Source organism: Mixophyes fleayi, chromosome 7, assembly GCF_038048845.1.
Source record: "Mixophyes fleayi isolate aMixFle1 chromosome 7, aMixFle1.hap1, whole genome shotgun sequence".
Lineage (NCBI taxonomy): Eukaryota > Metazoa > Chordata > Amphibia > Anura > Limnodynastidae > Mixophyes > Mixophyes fleayi.
Window position 1 is genome coordinate 32,175,353 of NC_134408.1, and position 20,425 is coordinate 32,195,777.

The window sequence follows — 20,425 nt, forward strand, 5'->3', positions numbered from 1 at the left end:
TAATGTCAGTGGTAGGCATTGATGTATTACTGCACTATAGGGCTCCAGTACTCACATTTGACTGGGACAGCATAAACTCACTGCAGATCTTTGTTGTGGTGCTCCTATGTGAGTGTCACTAAATACTCCTCTCCAACTGAATAATTGTCCATGTGACTAAAGAGTACACCCATGGGGAAGCAAGGTCAACAGAGTACTCACTTATCTGGTATGAGTTTATGATAAGGAAAAGCCAACACAGCAGCCATTGTCCAACCTATATTAAGATGTAGAACCCCGATGCGATGACTAAAATTGACTTTGGCTCAGACATTAATGCTTGTAACTTCTGTAACTTTGTTTGTATTTTCATTTTAAATGTAAATGTGAACCCCCAAAAAACTAAATTGTTATGGTATTCACACCACTAAGAATTTCAGCAATTAAGCCAAGGTCAAAAAGCAGAATTGGCCTCAAGCAACTTCAACCTAACCATGATAGCCTCCTGGCCATCCACCAGAAGGCCACCAGAGTTTTAAAGAGCATACTATAGTGTGTTGTGTGGTGTGTAAATTAAGTTTTATGCCTTGACGTTGAAACACTTTACTCAAAACAAGGACACAGTAACTGACTACCCTGTGCAATAATTACATCAAAGTCCACCTGATGTTTCCAAAAGCAGGCTTGTTTGTCAAGATTGACCATCTGGTACCTCATATGAGTATACAAAAGTGGAAGCTGCTCAAATCAATTTATAGGCCATAACAGGTGCTGAAAGGGTGGGGTTATCCTGCAAGGAACATACACACAACATTTTTTCCCCCAGCATACTGCTATAGCCAGCAACAGATCTGCCATTTCTACTGTAGATAAAAATGCAAAAGTCTTTGTTGCACACATTTGCAAATGTATGTTTAAGCCATCCTGCCACGCCAAGGCGCTTTTGCTAATAGGATGGTCCTACTCTAAACAATGAGAGTCCCTATATTTGGGCCATACATATGTGTTTTTAAATTGAGAGCTAACTTACCAAAGAGGTACCCCAGAAGCCTCCAAATAGCAATCCAATGTCAGCACTCCCCCTCAGCTACTGACACCAACATGCCTCTCAGACAAATACAAAAGTGGAAGCTGCTCAAATCAATTTATAGGCCATAACAGGTGCTGAAAGGGTGGGGTTATCCTGCAAGGAACATACACACAACATTTTTTCCCCCAGCATACTGCTATAGCCAGCAACAGATCTGCCATTTCTACTGTAGATAAAAATGCAAAAGTCTTTGTTGCACACATTTGCAAATGTATGTTTAAGCCATCCTGCCACGCCAAGGCGCTTTTGCTAATAGGATGGTCCTACTCTAAACAATGAGAGTCCCTATATTTGGGCCATACATATGTGTTTTTAAATTGAGAGCTAACTTACCAAAGAGGTACCCCAGAAGCCTCCAAATAGCAATCCAATGTCAGCACTCCCCCTCAGCTACTGACACCAACATGCCTCTCAGACAAATACAAAAGTGGAAGCTGCTCAAATCAATTTATAGGCCATAACAGGTGCTGAAAGGGTGGGGTTATCCTGCAAGGAACATACACACAACATTTTTTCCCCCAGCATACTGCTATAGCCAGCAACAGATCTTTGTTGTGGTGCTCCTATGTGAGTGTCACTAAATACTCCTCTCCAACTGAATAATTGTCCATGTGACTATAGAGAACTCCCATGGGGAGCAAGGTCAACAGAGAACTCACTTATCTGGTATGAGTTTATGATAAGGAAAAGCCAACACAGCAGCCATTGTCCAACCTATATTAAGATGTAGAACCCCGATGCGATGATTAAAATTGACTTTGGCTCAGACATTAATGCTTGTAACTTCTGTAACTTTGTTTGTATTTTCATTTTAAATGTAAATGTGAACCCCCAAAAAACTAAATTGTTATGGTATTCACACCACTAAGAATTTCAGCAATTAAGCCAAGGTCAAAAAGCAGAATTGGCCTCAAGCAACTTCAACCTAACCATGATAGCCTCCTGGCCATCCACCAGAAGGCCACCAGAGTTTTAAAGAGCATACTATAGTGTGTTGTGTGGTGTGTAAATTAAGTTTTATGCCTTGACGTGAAACACTTTACTCAAAACAAGGACACAGTAACTGACTACCCTGTGCAATAATTACATCAAAGTCCACCTGATGTTTCCAAAAGCAGGCTTGTTTGTCAAGATTGACCATCTGGTACCTCATATGAGTATATCAGAACGGCATCTTCTCTGTTTGACCTAATTTTACATTTCAGTCTCCTGAAAGTGAACCATAACATAGCAGAAACCATATACAATCCATGTACAGACTGGTACTACATGAAAGTCCCTACAGATATACAGAATAAGCATCTAGCAGACAGTAGACATCACCTGCGTGGGCTACAAACAAAATAGTACATCAACCATCCAGTAGTAGAGGTGTGGTACATTGGGTGCCATGCACGTAGGTCAATATGTATAAGGAGGGCCTTGATCATCTCATCATCATACGAAAACCAATGTGCTGCCACACAGCCATCATCTTTCCTTACAAAGCCCTAGTGCATTGCAATTGAACGCAATGCCTTGCTCCGACACTGTCTGGCTATAAACAACCCTATTTAATGCAGCAGATTTTATTTTAGGACCAGGAAGTAAAAGTTACTCAATCTGCATTATATACAAGGCTTACATTCATGCACACAGCTATATAAATATATGTTTCTTGATTCAAGCAAGAACAGGAACAATTGCTTCTGTTTGTATAAAAATAGGTCTTTTATTTCAGCTTTTTCCAGTGGACACATCAGCTGTTATCGGTACATATTTTGTATATGGCAGTGAAGACATGTGTGATGTTCGTGTCTGTGGGTGTGAGAATGACTGGGTGACTGTCTGTACAACAGAAAGTGTGTGTCATTAGCAATAGTTCTGTTTGACAAATAATGTTAGACGTACAAAAATAAGTCATAAAATAATAAGGCTAAATTACCATATGACTAGTTTCTCCATGCATTAGTCTCTTGTAAAGTGAAGGACATTTACTCCTTCTTCAAAACTGGTACTTGCAGTCACATACAGGAATAAATGTTTCCAGCTACCTTTTAATTTGGCACAGTTTCCATATAAAAAAGCATTGTATTTAATAATTCCATCTCCTATACAGATACAATAATATGACTCCTCAAGTGCAAGATGTGTTATTGATATGCTATTGTCTGAGGATATTTATGTAACATATTTCATATGAACGATAACCATTATGAAGTTATGTTACAATTTTATGGTAAACAGTGATCTTCTTATAGACAACATATTCTACATGTACAATCCTTTTTCAATTCAAAATATTTTAAAAATGTTTTTTTCTAAATGAAGAAAGACCTTGTGTCACGATTTGCATTCTGCAGCTGCTGTCTGCAGTGACTCTATTGGATTTGTTATGCATTCTACTTGTAGTACCACTGCCCACCAAAGGGGCCACTGTGCTACTTTGGCTATTTTCCTTGATCACTAGGAGTTGTATCACCTGCATGAGGCCTATATAAACCTGCCTGCTTCAAACAGTCTGGGCCAGATCATCAGGTCACTCCTGTGAGCATTTCCATGTGCTTTGTTCCAGTCTGCATTACCAAGTTGTTTGTTCCAGTCTGCATTACCAAGTTGTTTGTTCCAGTCTGCATTACCAAGTTGCCAGCTTCAGTCTGCATTACCAAGTTGTCAGCTCCAGTCTGCATTACCAAGTTGTCATCTCCAGTTTGCATTACCAAGTTCTGTTAAGTCTTCTGTATTGTTGATCCCATTGAACGGTTGCCCTGTCTTTCCATTTCGGTATATCTGTGCCACAATCCGTGGTGGATTGTTATTTGTGTTCTCAATAAAGCCACTTTAACCACTTACGCTCTCTCCGTGGTCATACCTGGGAAATCCTGACACCTTGATGTGGACTGGATACCGGTTCCTGTGCTTGTTACTTTTATACCCCTTCTATAATCTAGCAAGTAAAAGGTGTCTCACTGGGAACTTCCCTGGAGGGCCGCGACCTGCAGGGTGGAAGCCGCTGAAGCCCAAATTCTCTTGCGGGAATCCCTGGTGAATACCTTCGATCCTGTTAGACTCCACGCCTCTAGGGAAGTCTAGCCATTACCACTTGAGACAGCAGGATATCACTCATTCTTCGTGTACGATCCTGACATCAACATTATAAAGGTAGTCTATTTAATTGTCTTCCATAATTTTGTGAAAATGTACACATTATTGTACTTTTAACAATATACTTGTCAGGGTTCCCAATATGAATACTACAGAGAGTAGTTGTGAGATGATAACAGAGGGCCTGATTCATTAAGGATCTTAAATGAAGAGGTATCTTATTTCAGTCTCCTGGACAAAACCATGTTACAATGCAAGGGGTACAAATGAGTGTTCTGTTTTGCAATAAGTTAAATACTGACTGTTTTTTCATGTAGCACACAAATATCAACTTTAAATTTCAGTGTACAAATAAGCTATCAAGTATTTGTGTGCTACATGAAAAAACAGTCAGTATTTAACTTATGTGCAAAACAGAAAACTAGTTTGCACCCCTTGCATTGTAACATGGTTTTGTTCAGGAGACTGAAATAAGATACCTCTTCATTTAAGATCCTTAATGAATCAGGCCCAGAGTCTTTATTTCAAGCACAGATCTCGCAGGTATAATAAACTCAATGCAGTCAATGGTTAAACAGCAAACAAAAGTCCATAGGAGTAGCAGACATAATGAATGAACTGCAGGTGCAGGATAGCAGGATTACCAGGTTTGCTCAGAAGCAGAAGAGACTGGATACCAGGTACAGAGAGTAAACTGCAGGTACTGATAACAGGATAGACCAGGTTTAGCTCAGAACCTGCAAATGCAGGTTCCCATGTACAATGGGTGAAGTGCAGGTACAGGATACCAAAATTACCAGGTTTAACTTAGGAATAATCAGACAGGAGTAAGGTCAGGCTAGCCAAGGTCAGAAGTTTGGAGATCCACAACAATACCATGGAGTAGACAGGAGCAAAGTCAAACAAAGCCGGGGTCTGGGTCACAAGAAAAGGTACTAGACGATTGAACAAACAGGAGTTAGATACCAGGGGACAATCAGGACCAGATCACAGGAGCTTTTCAGAGACCAGCAGCAGAGACAAATAATTAACTGATACAATTTGCTGAAACAGGGAGTCTTATAAAAGCCAGACACAGGTGATTAGGATCCAAATCGAATTATGAGAATTTAACCCCTTGGAGGCAGGATCTGGAATAGGCAAAGCAGCATCCAAGAGAAGATGCTGTACTGCAGCCGTAGGCAGATCATGACAGTACTGCATATTGACATGTTTGAGAATAATTTTGATATCCATATCTAATTCTCAGCAGAGGTTCAAATAAGTCAAGATCTTATATGAATTAGTTGAATAAGTTAGTGATGAGAATAGAAAAAAATAACTTCAATATAACTATTTGTTTTTGCACAGATAAACCTAAACAAACACATAGTGATAGTCTAGCACTGGAACACTGCAGTTCCACCATGTTTTACTATGGGAGTTGGTCTATTCTCTATGGTTCCCAGTATTGGTCTATTCTCTATGGTTCCCAGAGTTGGTCTATCCTCTATGGTTCCCAGAGTTGGTCTATTCTCTATGGTTCCCAGAGTTGGTCTATTCTCTATGGTTCCCAGAGTTGGTCTATCCTCTATGGTTCCCACAGTTGGTCTATCCTCTATGGTTCCCACAGTTGGTCTATCCTCTATGGTTCCCACAGTTGGTCTATCCTCTATGGTTCCCACAGTTGGTCTATTCTCTATGGTTTCCACAGTTGGTCTATTCTCTATGGTTCCCAGTGTTGGTCTATTCTCTATGGTTCCCAGAGTTGGTCTATCCTCTATGGTTCCCAGAGTTGGTCTATTCTCTATGGTTCCCAGAGTTGGTCTATTCTCTATGGTTCCCAGAGTTGGTCTATCCTCTATGGTTCCCACAGTTGGTCTATCTTCTATGGTTCCCACAGTTGGTCTATCCTCTATGGTTCCCACAGTTGGTCTATCCTCTATGGTTCCCACAGTTGGTCTATTCTCTATGGTTTCCACAGTTGGTCTATTCTCTATGGTTCCCAGAGTTGGTCTATCGTCTCCTCTATAGTTCCCAGAGTTGGTCTATCCGCTATGGTTCCCAGAGTTGGTCTATCCTTTATGGTTCCCACAGTTGGTCTATCCTCTATGGTTCCCACAGTTGGTCTATCCTCTATGGTTCCCACAGTTGGTCTATCCTCTATGGATCCAACTGTCAGTCCAACCTGAATAGCAGTGACACTGTTTAAAGTAAAATCATTTTATAATCATGTCCTCCTCACTAAATCCTCAACCATCCAGACAGCCTGTGCTGGTTCCTACTACAAGAGGAAGACCACCAGCTTGGTGATCCCTTGAAAAGCACAAACACAATTTTTTAAATAAACTTTATTTCAATAATACACTCCAGATTACCCAAACCCTTGTTCACCACTTTATTACAAAAAAATAAAAATGTTTTCTGTCTTGATCAATATAGTCCAAATGATAAACAAGAATAAACAACTTGTAAAATCCCCATAAAACAACCTTCTCATTGGGACATTAGTGATGACTCAAGTCTCTGGAACTCCCGCTCACGGGCCAGCGTGAGATAACACTTCTGATTGGCTGACTCATGAACTATTTGTGAATACCAGGATACTTGTCAATCACATGGCCATGTAATCAAATCCTTGTTTATCAGACCATACTGAATGCATTGAAAATAACATGTATTTTACAAGTCTACATATTTTTTTATATATGTGATTAGTCATTGTTTTGTAAATGCATCCTTCTATGAGTGTTTAACATACCAATGCTCAATCCCCCAAATCTTGCTATCATGCATTAATTCAGTACATTCAGTTTCTATAAAGGTGTTCAAGTGAAGATGACATATTGTCCAAGCTTTGCCTGCAAAGGAAACACTTCTCTACAGAAATCACTAATAATGTTTCCTAGTTAAGAAAATCCCACTGCCTCTTACATTAACCAGAATTTTACCAGTTACAAATTAGCTGATCATAGTAATTCTTGATGTAACTCAAATATATAATCTAATCTCACACACATACTAAACATATGTTACTTACTTCTGGGCCAAATAAATAGTGTGTAACTAAAATAATACTATCCAAAGTAAATAGTTATCCATACAAATATCTATTACCCTTGTCCTATCTTCTCTTACTAGAGAAGAAATTATAATTACCTATTTTAATCACATACACAAACGGTTACAATTTTCCTCAGTTAGGAAGTACGTCTCTAAAACATACTTAATACATTTGCAAAAACGGTGTGATTGTGTTTTGTTTAAAACATTACATTTTTGGGAAAATTAGAATTGTTGAATTCTCTGTTCTTGTATACACTTCTCATTTTGGGACAAATTAGATGTCCATAGGGGGGAATTCAATTGGCCGTGTTACTGCCGAAAGTATCTGCGGACTGTGCACTATTATTGTTACTACGGTAATAGTGTGCATAATTACCGGCAATATGGTAATCTTTAACACTGGTTATTTCTCGCGGCTCAGGGAGCCACAAGTAGAAATCAAGGTTAAATTTTTACCGTATTGACGGTAATACGTTTAACACTGCGTTATTCTGGGGGGAATTGAATTCTCCCCATAGATTCTTATGCAGTATTTCATTTTTATTATTATTGCTCTGTAAAGATCATATACTAGAGGCAAAATGAAATTCTCAATGTGTGGCCCTCTGGTCCATCTATACTCTACATTTCTCCAAGTTAAGTTCTATCTGTCATCTGGGGATAAATGTATCAATCTGCGGGTTCTTCAACACCCGCGTGTTCAGCCTCTTCCGCGATTAAATTTCAAGCGGCGCTGCATTGTAAAGGGTTAACTTCCCTTTACAATGCAGCACCGCTTGAAATTAAATCGCGGAAGAGGCTGAACACACGGGTGTTGAAGAACCCGCAGATTGATACATTTACGCCCTGATGTTTTAGTTTTGATCTTGAGCCAGGTTTGTGGCTTAGAATATGGAATGTCCCAATTTTCTTCTTTCCAATATTAACATCTTTTTGGTAGGTTCAGGCTTAACCTGTCACTTAAGCACAGTAGAAGCAACCAGTTTGTGAGTTGAATTATTAGTAAAATGCAGCCTATTAATTTATTAAGAGCCAAAATGTGTCTCATCAAGATTCTAAAGTGCCTCAGTGATGTCATTAGCTCCTATTGATCTGATAGGCTATGTTCATTCCAATATTAATTCAGACCACAAAGTGGCTGCCTCCACCGTGTGTAGACAACAGATCAGATGCCACTATTTTTTTTACCCAGGAAAATCAATTTTGTTATACCATTTATTTATAAGGCACCACAAACGGACTGCAGCACTGTCAAAAGGGGGTACACAAATTAAGCAATGAACAAACAGCAACGAGTAACTTACTATGGCTGAACAAATTACAAATTACACAGTGAACAAGCATAGTAGGACACAACAACTACAAATTAAACAGTGACGAGTTTCATAATGCTGGGGGGGGGGCTGACAGAGGAGGGAAGGAGACAAATCAGGGAGCATATTAATATGAGGCAGAGAAAAAAGTTAAGGTTGAAAAAGGGAAACGGGCTTAAAGGACTGGGAGGAAATTAGAGATTTCAAGTAGGACGTCAAATCTCTGATTGGGTATTTAAGATTTGAAATAGTGCAAATGCCAGGTTGCAGGTTTTGGGTCAGTTTGGAATGCAAGGGTTGTGGAGGGCTCCATTGAAGGCTAAGGGGTAAGTGTATCAAGCTTTCCGACGGGTTTGAAAAACCAATCGGATTCTAGCTATCATTTATTTAGTACATTCTAGAAAATGACAGCTAGAATTTGATGGGTTGCTATAGGCAACATCTCTACTTTTTAAACCCGCCGGAAAACTCTCAGCTTGATACATTTACCCCTAAGAGTGACAGTCTTGTCGGTGGAGTACTAACCAGAAGTAAGGTTGCAGTTGTAGTGGAAGACAGTCTGGTTAGGGGAGGAAATTGGGGTGAGAAGTGGGTCCAGTGAGGAGGAGAAGAAGGAAGGGAAAAGGGAATCAAGGTTGCACTTAGTGAGTGTAGCCTTGGGAGAGGGGAGAGGGAAGGGAGAGCAGAAGAGGAAGTTGGTCGGAGATAGCTCAGAAGTTGGAAAAGACAATATCAAGGAAGATTCCCTTTAAAGCTGTGCGATTATATAATATCACAACATTTATAAAGTTGTTATCATTTGTTTGACATCAGGAACCATATGTTTCAATAGTTTGTAAATGCAGCAGATGTTTATCTAATCAGAGAGTAAGTGATGTCAATGAGGAAGACTGAATCTTTATTTTTGTAACTGTGGAGTCTTTTTGACTAATCTGTGACGTTACATTCAACCTTTTGCAGATAGATACTTTTATCACCCACCTTTTCTCAGACTCATACAAAGGTAATTTATGTGAGTGCAATAATCTCACCACTCCCACCCCACCACCACATCCTCGTGTATCACAGTAGTGACATTGGTGAAAAATGTGCTCATAAGTTTGTTCAGCTGCTGTACTGCTGTGTTCAATGTTCATCCTACCTGGGTGTGTTTTCACAATCACTGGTGTATCCTATGAGCCTCCTAAAGGATTCCTCACACAGACATCATGGGCAATTAAAATCAGGTAATTCATTATATGGAAACCATTTGTTCTAGGTTAGGTATTTACATATTCTTGTTATTAGTTTGCATACGGGACTTTTATAGTTATCAATCATAAGTGTTTTACAGGGACATCCCCCGTTTTGTTTCATTTTCCTGAAAGAATATTTTGTAGAGTTGTTTTCTTCCTGCTTCCATAACTGAGAGATGCTTAGTTTGGTAAAACTAACCAAATATACTACCATTGTTTACACGAATATGGTCACAGGGTACCAGTGTTTCTTTTTGTGCCTTTTTAAACTTTTGCAATAAACGACTAGTGCATATATGTTTCAAGTATGCAAAAAAATAAGGGTTTGTATGCACAATAATGTTTTTGTTAGTTTTGATTTGCATGTAAAATAATATTTACTGATAATTTTCTGATTACTGATTATGAGATATGCAAACATACTAACCAATCACAGGGTATGACAGTATGATCCACACTATGTGATTCGTTACCCTCCTTTGCTATAGGCAGTGTCAAGCAATATTTATTGTTGAGAAAATTTTAAGAGTTCCAGATACAGCATTTTTTTTTCCAAAGATAAGTTCAATCAGCTTTATTGATACATTCGCATTAAACGGTTTATTCATTCAAAGATTTCCAAGGCATCAAATCCTGGAGGATGACCTTTACTGATGGCGGGACGGGAACTGCTGTGGTCCTTAATAGGGGAGCCCAGATTCTGCCATTTGTAGGAAAGGAGGTTGATCTTTGTAAAATCTAATATTGGATGAAGTCTTTCTTATATACAGTAGCATTGCATATTCTAGTGTGTTTTATACTGTATATTTGGTAGTTTTTCATTGTATCCATATTTAAGTGGGAATGGACAGCGACAGAAATTAATTATATGGAACCATTCTGTTTCCTCCGTGTCAAACATTTATAATGGGAACCACATTGTATATATTTATAGATGAAGCAGCCTAAAAGGAAAATTACTTTGAGAATTGAATTACGTCATTGGGCAATGATTTTCTTTACAATTAGGCATACATTTAGGTATATTTATGGGTGCTAGAGATACAGTTTTATAGGTGATCCATTAGCAAAATATCTGTGTAATGTCTGCAGCATATTTGAAAAATATATTTCAATAATACCCAGAATTGAGGGTGCTACTCAAAAGATGTGCTGCTTACAAGTTGTTTTATAAGACTACTATGTCAATAGTTTTGTTTTTTTTACAGTTTTTTTTGGTTATATACAGTATGTCTTTTTTTGGTATATTGTTGTACATGTTCTAATTTACTGGTCATCGCTGTTCGGCTCTCCAGTCATTCTTAAACTATGCATCCCACAATTATGAGAAATGCCTGATGTTACTGTAGTGCACATTTGCTCCATACCACCTGGCCACACAACTGATCGTTTTTAGTACGATTTTTGTATATTTTTGACTGACAGTAAAACACCAAAAACAACATATAGGAGTCAACGTATTAGTCTATAATACAGCACACACTTCATCACTCATTAGCTTTAGGTTTTTATAGCATCGTAGTGATACATGTCCAGTTCAGATGTAGATGTTTTTTAATCCTTTAGACAAATACTATGTAAAAATGATTGGCTGCCTTTAGCGCAGGCAGGGACACTGAGAAGAGGATGGTGGGTATAAAGTACCTTGCCCTTCCTTAGGAGTCTGGCAGTGGTGAATCTAAGTCATATCTAAGTTACATTGTGGGCATGCAACATGGGATGATCAATGCAGTCTACGGGGCCCGTGAGAAGCAGCCATACTGGGGCCCAGGATTCCTCTCACTGGCCCTGGGTGCAGGGATGTTTGTGAGAGTGTGTCTAAGCACTACACACTTTTCTGTCTTTGTGATATTACTACTGCCCCATTATTATTATTATTATTATTATTATTATGATTACCATTTATTTATATAGCGCCACTAATTCCGCAGCGCTGTACAGAGAACTCATTAACATCAGTCCCTGCCCCATTGGGGCTTAGTCTAAATTCCCTAACACACACACACACACACACGCACACACACAGAGACACACAGAGACAATTCTGTTTTTTGTTAGCAGCCAATTAACCTACCAGTATGTTTTTTATGGAGTGTGGGAGAACCGGAGCACCCGGAGGAAACCCACGCAAACACGGGGAGAACATACAAACTCCTCACAGATAAGGCCATGGTCGGGAATTGAACTCATGACCCCAGTGCTGTAAGGCAGAAGTGCTAACCACTTAGCCACTGTGCTGCCCATTTGATGCTTTTGTGATGTGGCCAGATGTAATTTAGCTGCCACCTTCTTCCTGCACTGCTTCAAAGGGCAAATTATTAAGAAAACACAGATATACCTTTAACTGTACTGATTTTCATAGGACAGTCCACATATTTGCAACCAAAAGGGGCTTACCCATTTTGGTGAGCATTCCGGCATGGATCATTAGGTGAGTGGGGTCATAGCCAATTTTTTCCTGAAATGCGGAGAGATATGTAGGCATGATCCATGAACAAGATACTAGCGTGTTACAATTTTAGTTTTCACAAATAACATAAAACATTGAATTCACAAAATTATAACATTAGCTTAAAAATAGTAAATCTAGCAGAGTAAAATTCAGTTTTTACTCACTTTGTATTGTCTCTAGAGAGTAGGAAGGTTCTAATGCTTTTTATTGTATTACTGAGGCTGTAGCTATAGATCTTCACGCGTTGACCATAACAATCTCATTCTCCACTGAAACCAAGAAAGGCGGAAACAGTCGGTCTATGTTAGAACAAGCCATTGTTAGGTTCTAAAAGCTTGGTGAAAAATGATTACCCATAAATCTATTTTGTGTGGCTTATTTTCTCTCACACAAGTACTTATGTGAACAGATCGCTAATGATCAAATACTTGCAATCAATGTGAGCTCTGTTTAAAATATAGTTTAAAAGGATTCACAGGCCAAAGTTAAATGCACATCCAAGAAAGAGTAGAGGAATAATAATTTTAAAATCTTTAATAATTAAAGTGAGATGTCACACAACAGCCACACGACCCACTTGGCAATTTCCTCTAGTGTAAATGAATATCATAGCTTTTTTGACCTTTGTCAGTTTTTAACATGTGTTAATAATGAACTTTGTATCAGCAAAAGAACTGGAATCAAATCAGACAAAAAAATAATTTGTATTAACTGTCCCACCTGGACAAAATGAGAGTCTATTTTCATATACAGATGGAGTGAGTTTAATTAAGACAAAAGACCTATCGATTAAGAGAGCTCAATCTGCTTATAAATGAGTGTAGACAAGCACCATTTCAAAAGAGTTGGGGCTGACATAGTTCAGAGCATTGTCTCTGTAAATGGGACATGAATGGATCAGGAGGTGTTTGGTTAATTGGATGAGTAGAGACATTTATCCTGATTATATGTTCCTGTAATGTTGGGAAGTGGGAATACACTTTTCATATAAGTAGGGAGAGTCAATGCGCCATGCCATTACTCATTGGGCCTGATTCATTAAGGAAAGTTAAACAAAAGTAAGCAATTAAGGCAAAACGATGTTGCATTTGAGGGGGAGGTAAATTTAAAATGTGATGGCAGATTTATATTTGGGGTAGGGCATGTCCTAGATCAACTTTAAATTTCAGTGTACAAATAAGCTATCAAGTATTTGTGTAATACACAAAAAAACAGACAGTATTTTCCTTATGTGCAAAATAATAAACTAAATTGCACCCCTTGCATTGCAACATGGTTTTGTCCAGAAAACTTGAGTAAGAAAACTTACTCAATTTTTTGCTTAACTTTCCTTAATGAATCAGGCCCATTGTCTCCACATCATCAGGCTCTGTGTTCCGCACTTAATCTAAAACAATCCAAGCCATCTGTGCCATTGCTGTAATTGTCTGTATGTTTTTACATTAGAATCTGTTCTTGAATGCTGATATCATATCCTCAACTTTCTCAAAGGATTGTGAAACTAAATAGAGAAGATACACAAGAGATAACAGACATTCTGATCAATATGTTTATACATCACAAGGCTGAGTCACTCCTTCCAGTGAAGCTTTTTGCATGATGTTTGTAGAATATTGTGGTTTATTGTGGTTTCAGTTCTAAAACTTTTCTTTCTTGAGAATAAAAACCTAACAAGCAAGTTGATTTCAGAATATTCTGCCCACAAATGGTTATATATTTCTAATGGCAAGAATATGAAGAAACCCAAAAAAGATCATAGTACATTCTTTAGGATACAGTAAATGAGCGTTTTAAATCAAGAGTACAATATAAGTTTGCATGTTTATTAAAGTGAGGAATGGTTCTATTTAATAGATATTGCCAAGGGTTAAGAGCATGTTTGGAGAATTTATAAGAGCAAGATGTGCATTTCTTTTCAAAAAGAAAGTCATTTATAAAAACACCCTTTGATAGTGGTGAGCACAGAACATGAGCGTAGTTTTGACCATATTCAAACCCAAGTGGATCTCAAGATGCAATTTGATTTGAATCTGGGTGTAAGAACGCTCTGCCTTAATATTACCAGAGTGCAATATACACACAAGCATATCTGCAATATAAGGACACATCAGAATGCATATATATAATTTATATTATAAAATGAAGAACAACACTGAACAGTATAAGCATTAATGCAAATATGGTTGGTTTAAAAATATATATTTTTTTTACATTAAATATATAAATGAAGATGTTCTTAATGCATCCTGTATATAAAATGCATTTTTATAGTCTATCTCACCTGCAAACACTTGTTCTGTGCTAGTTAGTGGCACGCATACATGTACTTTCCAAGCAAAGACTATGCCGTGGCAGTCATCACTATCAGTCGGCACTTACACCAGCCCTAGAGCTGGTACAAATGATACGGCTGTAAACAAGAGTACTTAAGAGAAGCCAAGGACAGGGCTTACGTCTGCTCAGCCCTTTCCTCCCCCGCTCTGCCCTTCAAGTCGTAGGCAGTTGTGTCTTTTGCGTTTGGACAAGAATTGCATGCAATGGCGTTCATTGGCATTAGCTCCGTTCCGGAGAATGCTCGGAGCTGTTTCACACAAGATACGGCACGCCAAAACACTTACGTCCCAACAGGAATCAAAATATTTTCTTTATCCTTCATCCTCCGTTGTCCAATGAGGGGAACAAAAATCCAGGAAAAATGATGATAAAAAATGAGTGCCCATCACTAAAAGACCGGACTACACTTCACTTCTCAGCCAATCACAAGCAGCCAGTGTGGGAAAACTTATGATTGACTGGCAGCTGGTAGGGAGTACTTGAGACTCCCTGCTTAGTGTGGGCAAGCTGTTTAAAATTCCATTACTTCCTTCAATGAATGAATATACAAAGTGGCTGGTGGGATTGTATGTCACAGATATAACAGCTCAGATGGGTACTATCTCACCAGGCAATTCAGTTCATTTGTGATGGGATAGTGGAGCAGGGGGTCCCATCCCTAACACATTAGGACATCATGGGCTGCAGAATGGGTCTATTTATATTAGACACATTTATACATGTATGTATATGTACATGTATCTATACTTATATATATACTATGTTAGTGAGGGATCGGACATGAATCCACCTATCTCTGAATCTTATAGCTACCCATAGTGTGGCATGCAGATTTAAGTGCTAAAACTGCATTTGTTTTTAGGAGGGGGTGTGTCATTTGTTTTTTTTTGGGGTGGGGGGGTTGGTTGTCAATGGAAGAACTAATCATACTACGTTGCATTTTTTTCTATAAAGTTTAATTCTTGATTAATTGCAATGTCTCCAATGTAAATAATAATAATAATAATAATAATAATAATAATAATAATAATCCATGGATGAGAAAGTCACCTGTGCAATGAGGACATGTACTAGATGTGGTCAAAAAAACAAGGGTGTGAAAATCCTTGTTCTGCTCAAGAGGGTGTGAAAGAATGTCCTTTTTTTCCTACGGTGAATATAAGTTATAGGACATCTGTAATATCTGAAATGGCTACATGTAGATTAGTATATATGTATAAAAATGGTACTCGGACTTTAACATGCCTATTGTCCCTTTATATCTGTGATGTTCTGTATGGTTCTCAGAGAAGCTATATTTTAAATAGTGAATTGTTCTGAAAAACCTAAAGGGACTTAACAGACACCATAACAGATCATATAGCTGCTATGCTGCCCAGGGGCATAAGGTCTGGGGAGATTTGGGCGTTTAAGGCTAACGGCATATGGACACTTTGCACACCCATGTATAATAGCCTAGGTAACTCTGAGCTTATACGCTATGCAGGCAGCACAAGTGCTCAGTCTCTGGCACACAAGCACTGCTTTTCTCAGTGAACGCTGCCCACAGCATTCACAGAATGAATCATGTGTCAAGAACTTAGAGCTCACACTGCCTGCTATGTGCAGGAAATGGTATATAAATGCAGCTGTCACCGTACAGTGCTGTGTGTGGCGGTATACTTGATATGGGGCCACTATATATAAGTGTTTACTTTTCACGCCTGCACTTAGGAATGTATACATTATTTAATCAGTATAGTTCCATAGGAATGCTATAGCCATCAATTATACTAACTTGTCTCTTTTTTTGTTACAGGAAAGGCAATCAGATAGAAAAAGATGAATAAAGAACATAAAACTGTGGCAGTTCTGCTACTCTCAGCACTGTGTTGCGTCACACCCATAAGTAAGTACAGAATGCTTCATGCTTTGAGCCCTGGGTGTGCTGTGAGTCTCGATCTTCTGACCACCTTTATATTCATATTTTTCCCGTCTAAACCACATCACTTCAAAACCTCTAAACTAAACCTCTGCTGACTCAGATATCGACACACACTCACAGCCTCATAGAAGTGACTCATTATCACTTATTAAGATACAATCTTCCCTCTTATGTTAAACAATAGTTTCTCATCACTGTAATATTTTAATATAGAAGAAAAAGGGGCTTTTTATGTGTAGGCTGTCAATGCAAGAACTAATCATAATACTAATCTGTTCTCTGATTAATTAAAATGTCTACTGTGCAGACAATAATAATAGTACAAAATGATCAAGGTATGTGAAGGTGCCTAAAGGAAAGGGTCACACAAATTCCCTTCTCTACACCCTCAGGTCCTTACCTGATGCGTATCGGGACACCCTTCTCCAGGAACTCCCACTGTTCTATCTTTGTGTATCGACTTCCCGGCCGATGAGCCTAGGGAGAAGATTAGTGCAATTACTGGCAGGCAGTGATACTATTGAAGGGAAAGGGGTGTATGAAGTGAAGGCCAGGAGTAGAGACTCTTCGTTCTACTCTGCTTGTCAACACCTCAACTTGCTCTAGGCCTGGGCGCAGTTCTATGGATATACAGGACAGGGAAGAACTCCACCCAAATACACTACTCACCAGGATACGGGTGAGGGCCCTATCAAGAAAGAGACAAAACTGGAAAATGTTACTCACCGGGGAAAACGGTCGCCTCCTCTTGATAGCCGTCTGCACACTGTCACTTGGAACATAGAGACAGGGGTGACACAACAACAACCACCCCCACAGAGCTAACTCCCTAGCAGTAATGTGCCTCCCACACCAACGTTATTCTACAACTTAACAATAACAGCACACAAGCAGCGCCTGATCCTATCAACGGTCTAAGTGATTGTCCGCTGCTCAACTCTACTGCTAAACTTCTACTGGGTGTAGTGCACTACTCTGACTTACCCCACAGTTCCCACGCACACAAGTCACAGGATGCAAACGCTACCAGATGCCAAAAGCCTACGTTTAATGGGGGCCTGACTTCTGGATGCTACAGGGGAATGTGATAAGAAAGATATGCAGGCTACATACAAGACAATAACATACAGCACAGTGTATTACCTAACCGTGACCACCTCACAAATGGCCACAAAGCTGCGTCTAACAACACAAGTACACCTCTAAGTGGCTGCCTACACATTCAATGGAGTTAGACCAGGTGTGGTCTCACTATCAGGATTTACTAACGAGTTGCTGGCCCAATTCTACTTCCAATGGCCACAAAGCAATAGTTACGTTTGTGGCCATATGTAGACTGAGTTGCATCTTGCATATGTGGCCGCTTATGAATGAAAAGCGAATGCGGGAAGGAGAGGAGGTGTAAGGACATAGTGGAGCAAATGCAGCTTATGTATACTGAAACTCAGACGCATATGCGCCTGTCAATAGACGGGAAACTTGCGTTTACTCGATCACTATTCGAAAGTTAACTATTTTTTGGCCCAATGCATGACTATTTTACAGAATAATAAACACCACATTTTGGGGTCTCATTTAGAGTTGTGTGCTTATGTTCAGAAGATACGCAGGGAAAAGATGAATGTAATAAAAGCATATGTCTCACTAAGCGACCAGCTCAAAAACTGTAGCATTTGCACCAGGTGTGCGCCAGGTGTAGCAGGTGAGTATTCTTATGCCTCACGATAGCATAGAAAAAGTTGAGATTTAAAGTAGATACAGTTTGACAGGGTTAGTAGTAAATGCTAAAGTCACATTTTCCATATAAAATGTTATTAATTTAAGTAAAAATAAAATGATCTACAAATATTCGTTATTTCCTATCTTAAAATGCAATGGATATCTTTTCTGCAGTAGACCAAATGGTAATGACAAGTAAAGCATATAGACGGCTGTGGTTTCATATAATATAGCCGTCACACAAATGAATTACTTATCAGCTGGAGAGAGTCAATACAATAAAACAATTATAAATGACTAGATATTGCTACTGACAGTTATCATCCAACATCCTCTATCGTTGCCCCAGCCCTCCAGTACCCACGCACTAGAGAGACGGCTCCGGGCAGGTATGGCCAAGTCTAAATGAGCCTCCTTATGTCTACATTGGAAGGTGAGGAACTGACACCTCCTGATATAAGTATCAATAATTATGTTACTAAGATGTTCATGTTTGTATCTTTCTTGATATTTCAGCTGAGTGTTGCAAAGATCTTCACTGTAATGTGGATTATATAGACACTTTGACGTGTAACTATAACTGGGACCATGGAGAGAACGCTGGCATTTCATATACACTGCAAGCAGAATGGTAAGGACCACCACAAACTACGTTACACCTCTTCTCCTACTACTGCTGTGACACTTGTCACCATACCTTTTATTACAATTAATGATCATTTATGAACCTTAAAACCAGCAGACCCGCAACGTTTCTGTATGTGGGTAAGCATGACCACTTCAGGGACAAACGCAGGATTTGTAGAGGGATGTTTCCAGCCCATGCCACCAGTGGGCGTGACCAGCATGCATGGGGGCGTGGCTATAATTTTAGAAAGTGGTTGGCAGCTCTCCAACTCTTCCGATCCCCATAATATATATGGGCAATGCTGGGTGGACTACTGTTAGGTGCACGCAGCTCTCCCTTTTCAAGCAGAGCTGTGTGAAGCAGGTGCAGGGTCCAGCCACCTCAATTATACAGTGCCCCAGGCTTGAAAGGGGGTTTCCAGGGACTAGGAACCCCCCTTCCCCCTCGGTTTGCCTATGCACTTTCTGCCTACCAGATTATGGAAACACCTTCATGAAAGTAATCTAGTTGTCTAGGGTGTCCACAAAATTATACAGGGTGGAAACAGTAAAAACATCACATCAAGGTCCAACCCACTACTCGTTTAGGTTCACTCCTTTTATTTATTTAAACTTTTCAGTTTTTCTCTTAAAATACTCAGTTTATGTCCAAATTAATGTCCAAATTCATTCCAAGACTGCGGGGACACCTGGACTATCTTTACTACTTATATCACTTTTGTGTGTTTGAAGTTTTTTCCCACAGAAGAAGGTGCAAAGTGTTTCCCATTGTCACCCCACCAAATAATAGGACAAGACTTGGGACTAGAACACTAAACTGCGGGTTTGAAAAAAGTGGAGATGTTGCCTATAGCAACCAATCAGATTCTAGTTATCATTTATTTAGTACATTCTGCAAAATGACATCTAGAATCTGATTGGTTGCTATAGGCAACATCTCCACTTTTTCAAACCCGCAGTTTAGTAAATATACCCCTTATACCCCATTCATACTGCACCAAAATCCCGGGGTTTTGCCGGGGCGAGCTCAAACGACCCGGGTCTTGGTGCAGTATGAATGGTACAAGTCAAAAATCCCTTGTCTAAAAACCCGGGTCTTCAACTCGGGATTTATCGAGGGGTAATTCCCGGGTCGGACCCGGGTTGCCTGCACTATGAATGGTGCAACCCGGGTTTTTCAACCCAGGTTGCACAGAAAACAAGCTGATTGGCTGTCTGCCTGTCTCTGGAGGATGATGTCATCGGTGGGAGCCCGTGGAAGATTTGAGAAGGAGTTTAGGAGAAATGGTCGATGGTGGAGTGCAGATCAAGCTGAAGCAGAATCGGAGTTTGTTGAAGAAAATTGCTTTTATTTCACTGAAAAAGTTTATGCGTCAAAAACCAGTCACCTTTCAATGACATCACCATTTTTCAGCCAATGAAAACTGCTCTGGTGATGACTCCCACAAATTGCCAGGGCACAGACTTGTGCAGTATGAATGGGGTCAACCCGGGAAATTCCCGGGTCCGAGGTGCAGTATGAATGGTGTTTCTGAGCTGGGACGCTCCGAGCCCCGGCAAAAACCCGGCTTGAAAAACCCGGGATATTGCCGGGGCGGCAGTATGAAAGCGGTATTAGTCTCC

At 39.5% G+C, this 20,425-nt stretch overlaps 1 protein-coding gene across 2 annotated transcripts in view; it reads left to right on the top strand.

The window, feature by feature from the left end:
• IL21R (interleukin 21 receptor) overlaps positions 1 to 20,425 on the top strand; it is a 52,420-nt gene that overhangs the window by 12,825 nt on the left and 19,170 nt on the right. The window contains exons 1-3 of one of the 2 annotated variants that reach the window (XM_075179592.1): positions 9,590 to 9,737; positions 16,331 to 16,420; positions 18,692 to 18,806. In XM_075179592.1, the coding sequence (XP_075035693.1) occupies positions 16,354 to 16,420; positions 18,692 to 18,806 (182 nt within the window). In that variant the 5' untranslated portion in view covers positions 9,590 to 9,737; positions 16,331 to 16,353. Of the gene's footprint in view, positions 1 to 9,589; positions 9,738 to 16,330; positions 16,421 to 18,691; positions 18,807 to 20,425 lie in introns of those variants that run through there. The other variant, XM_075179594.1, reaches the window with a different exon arrangement.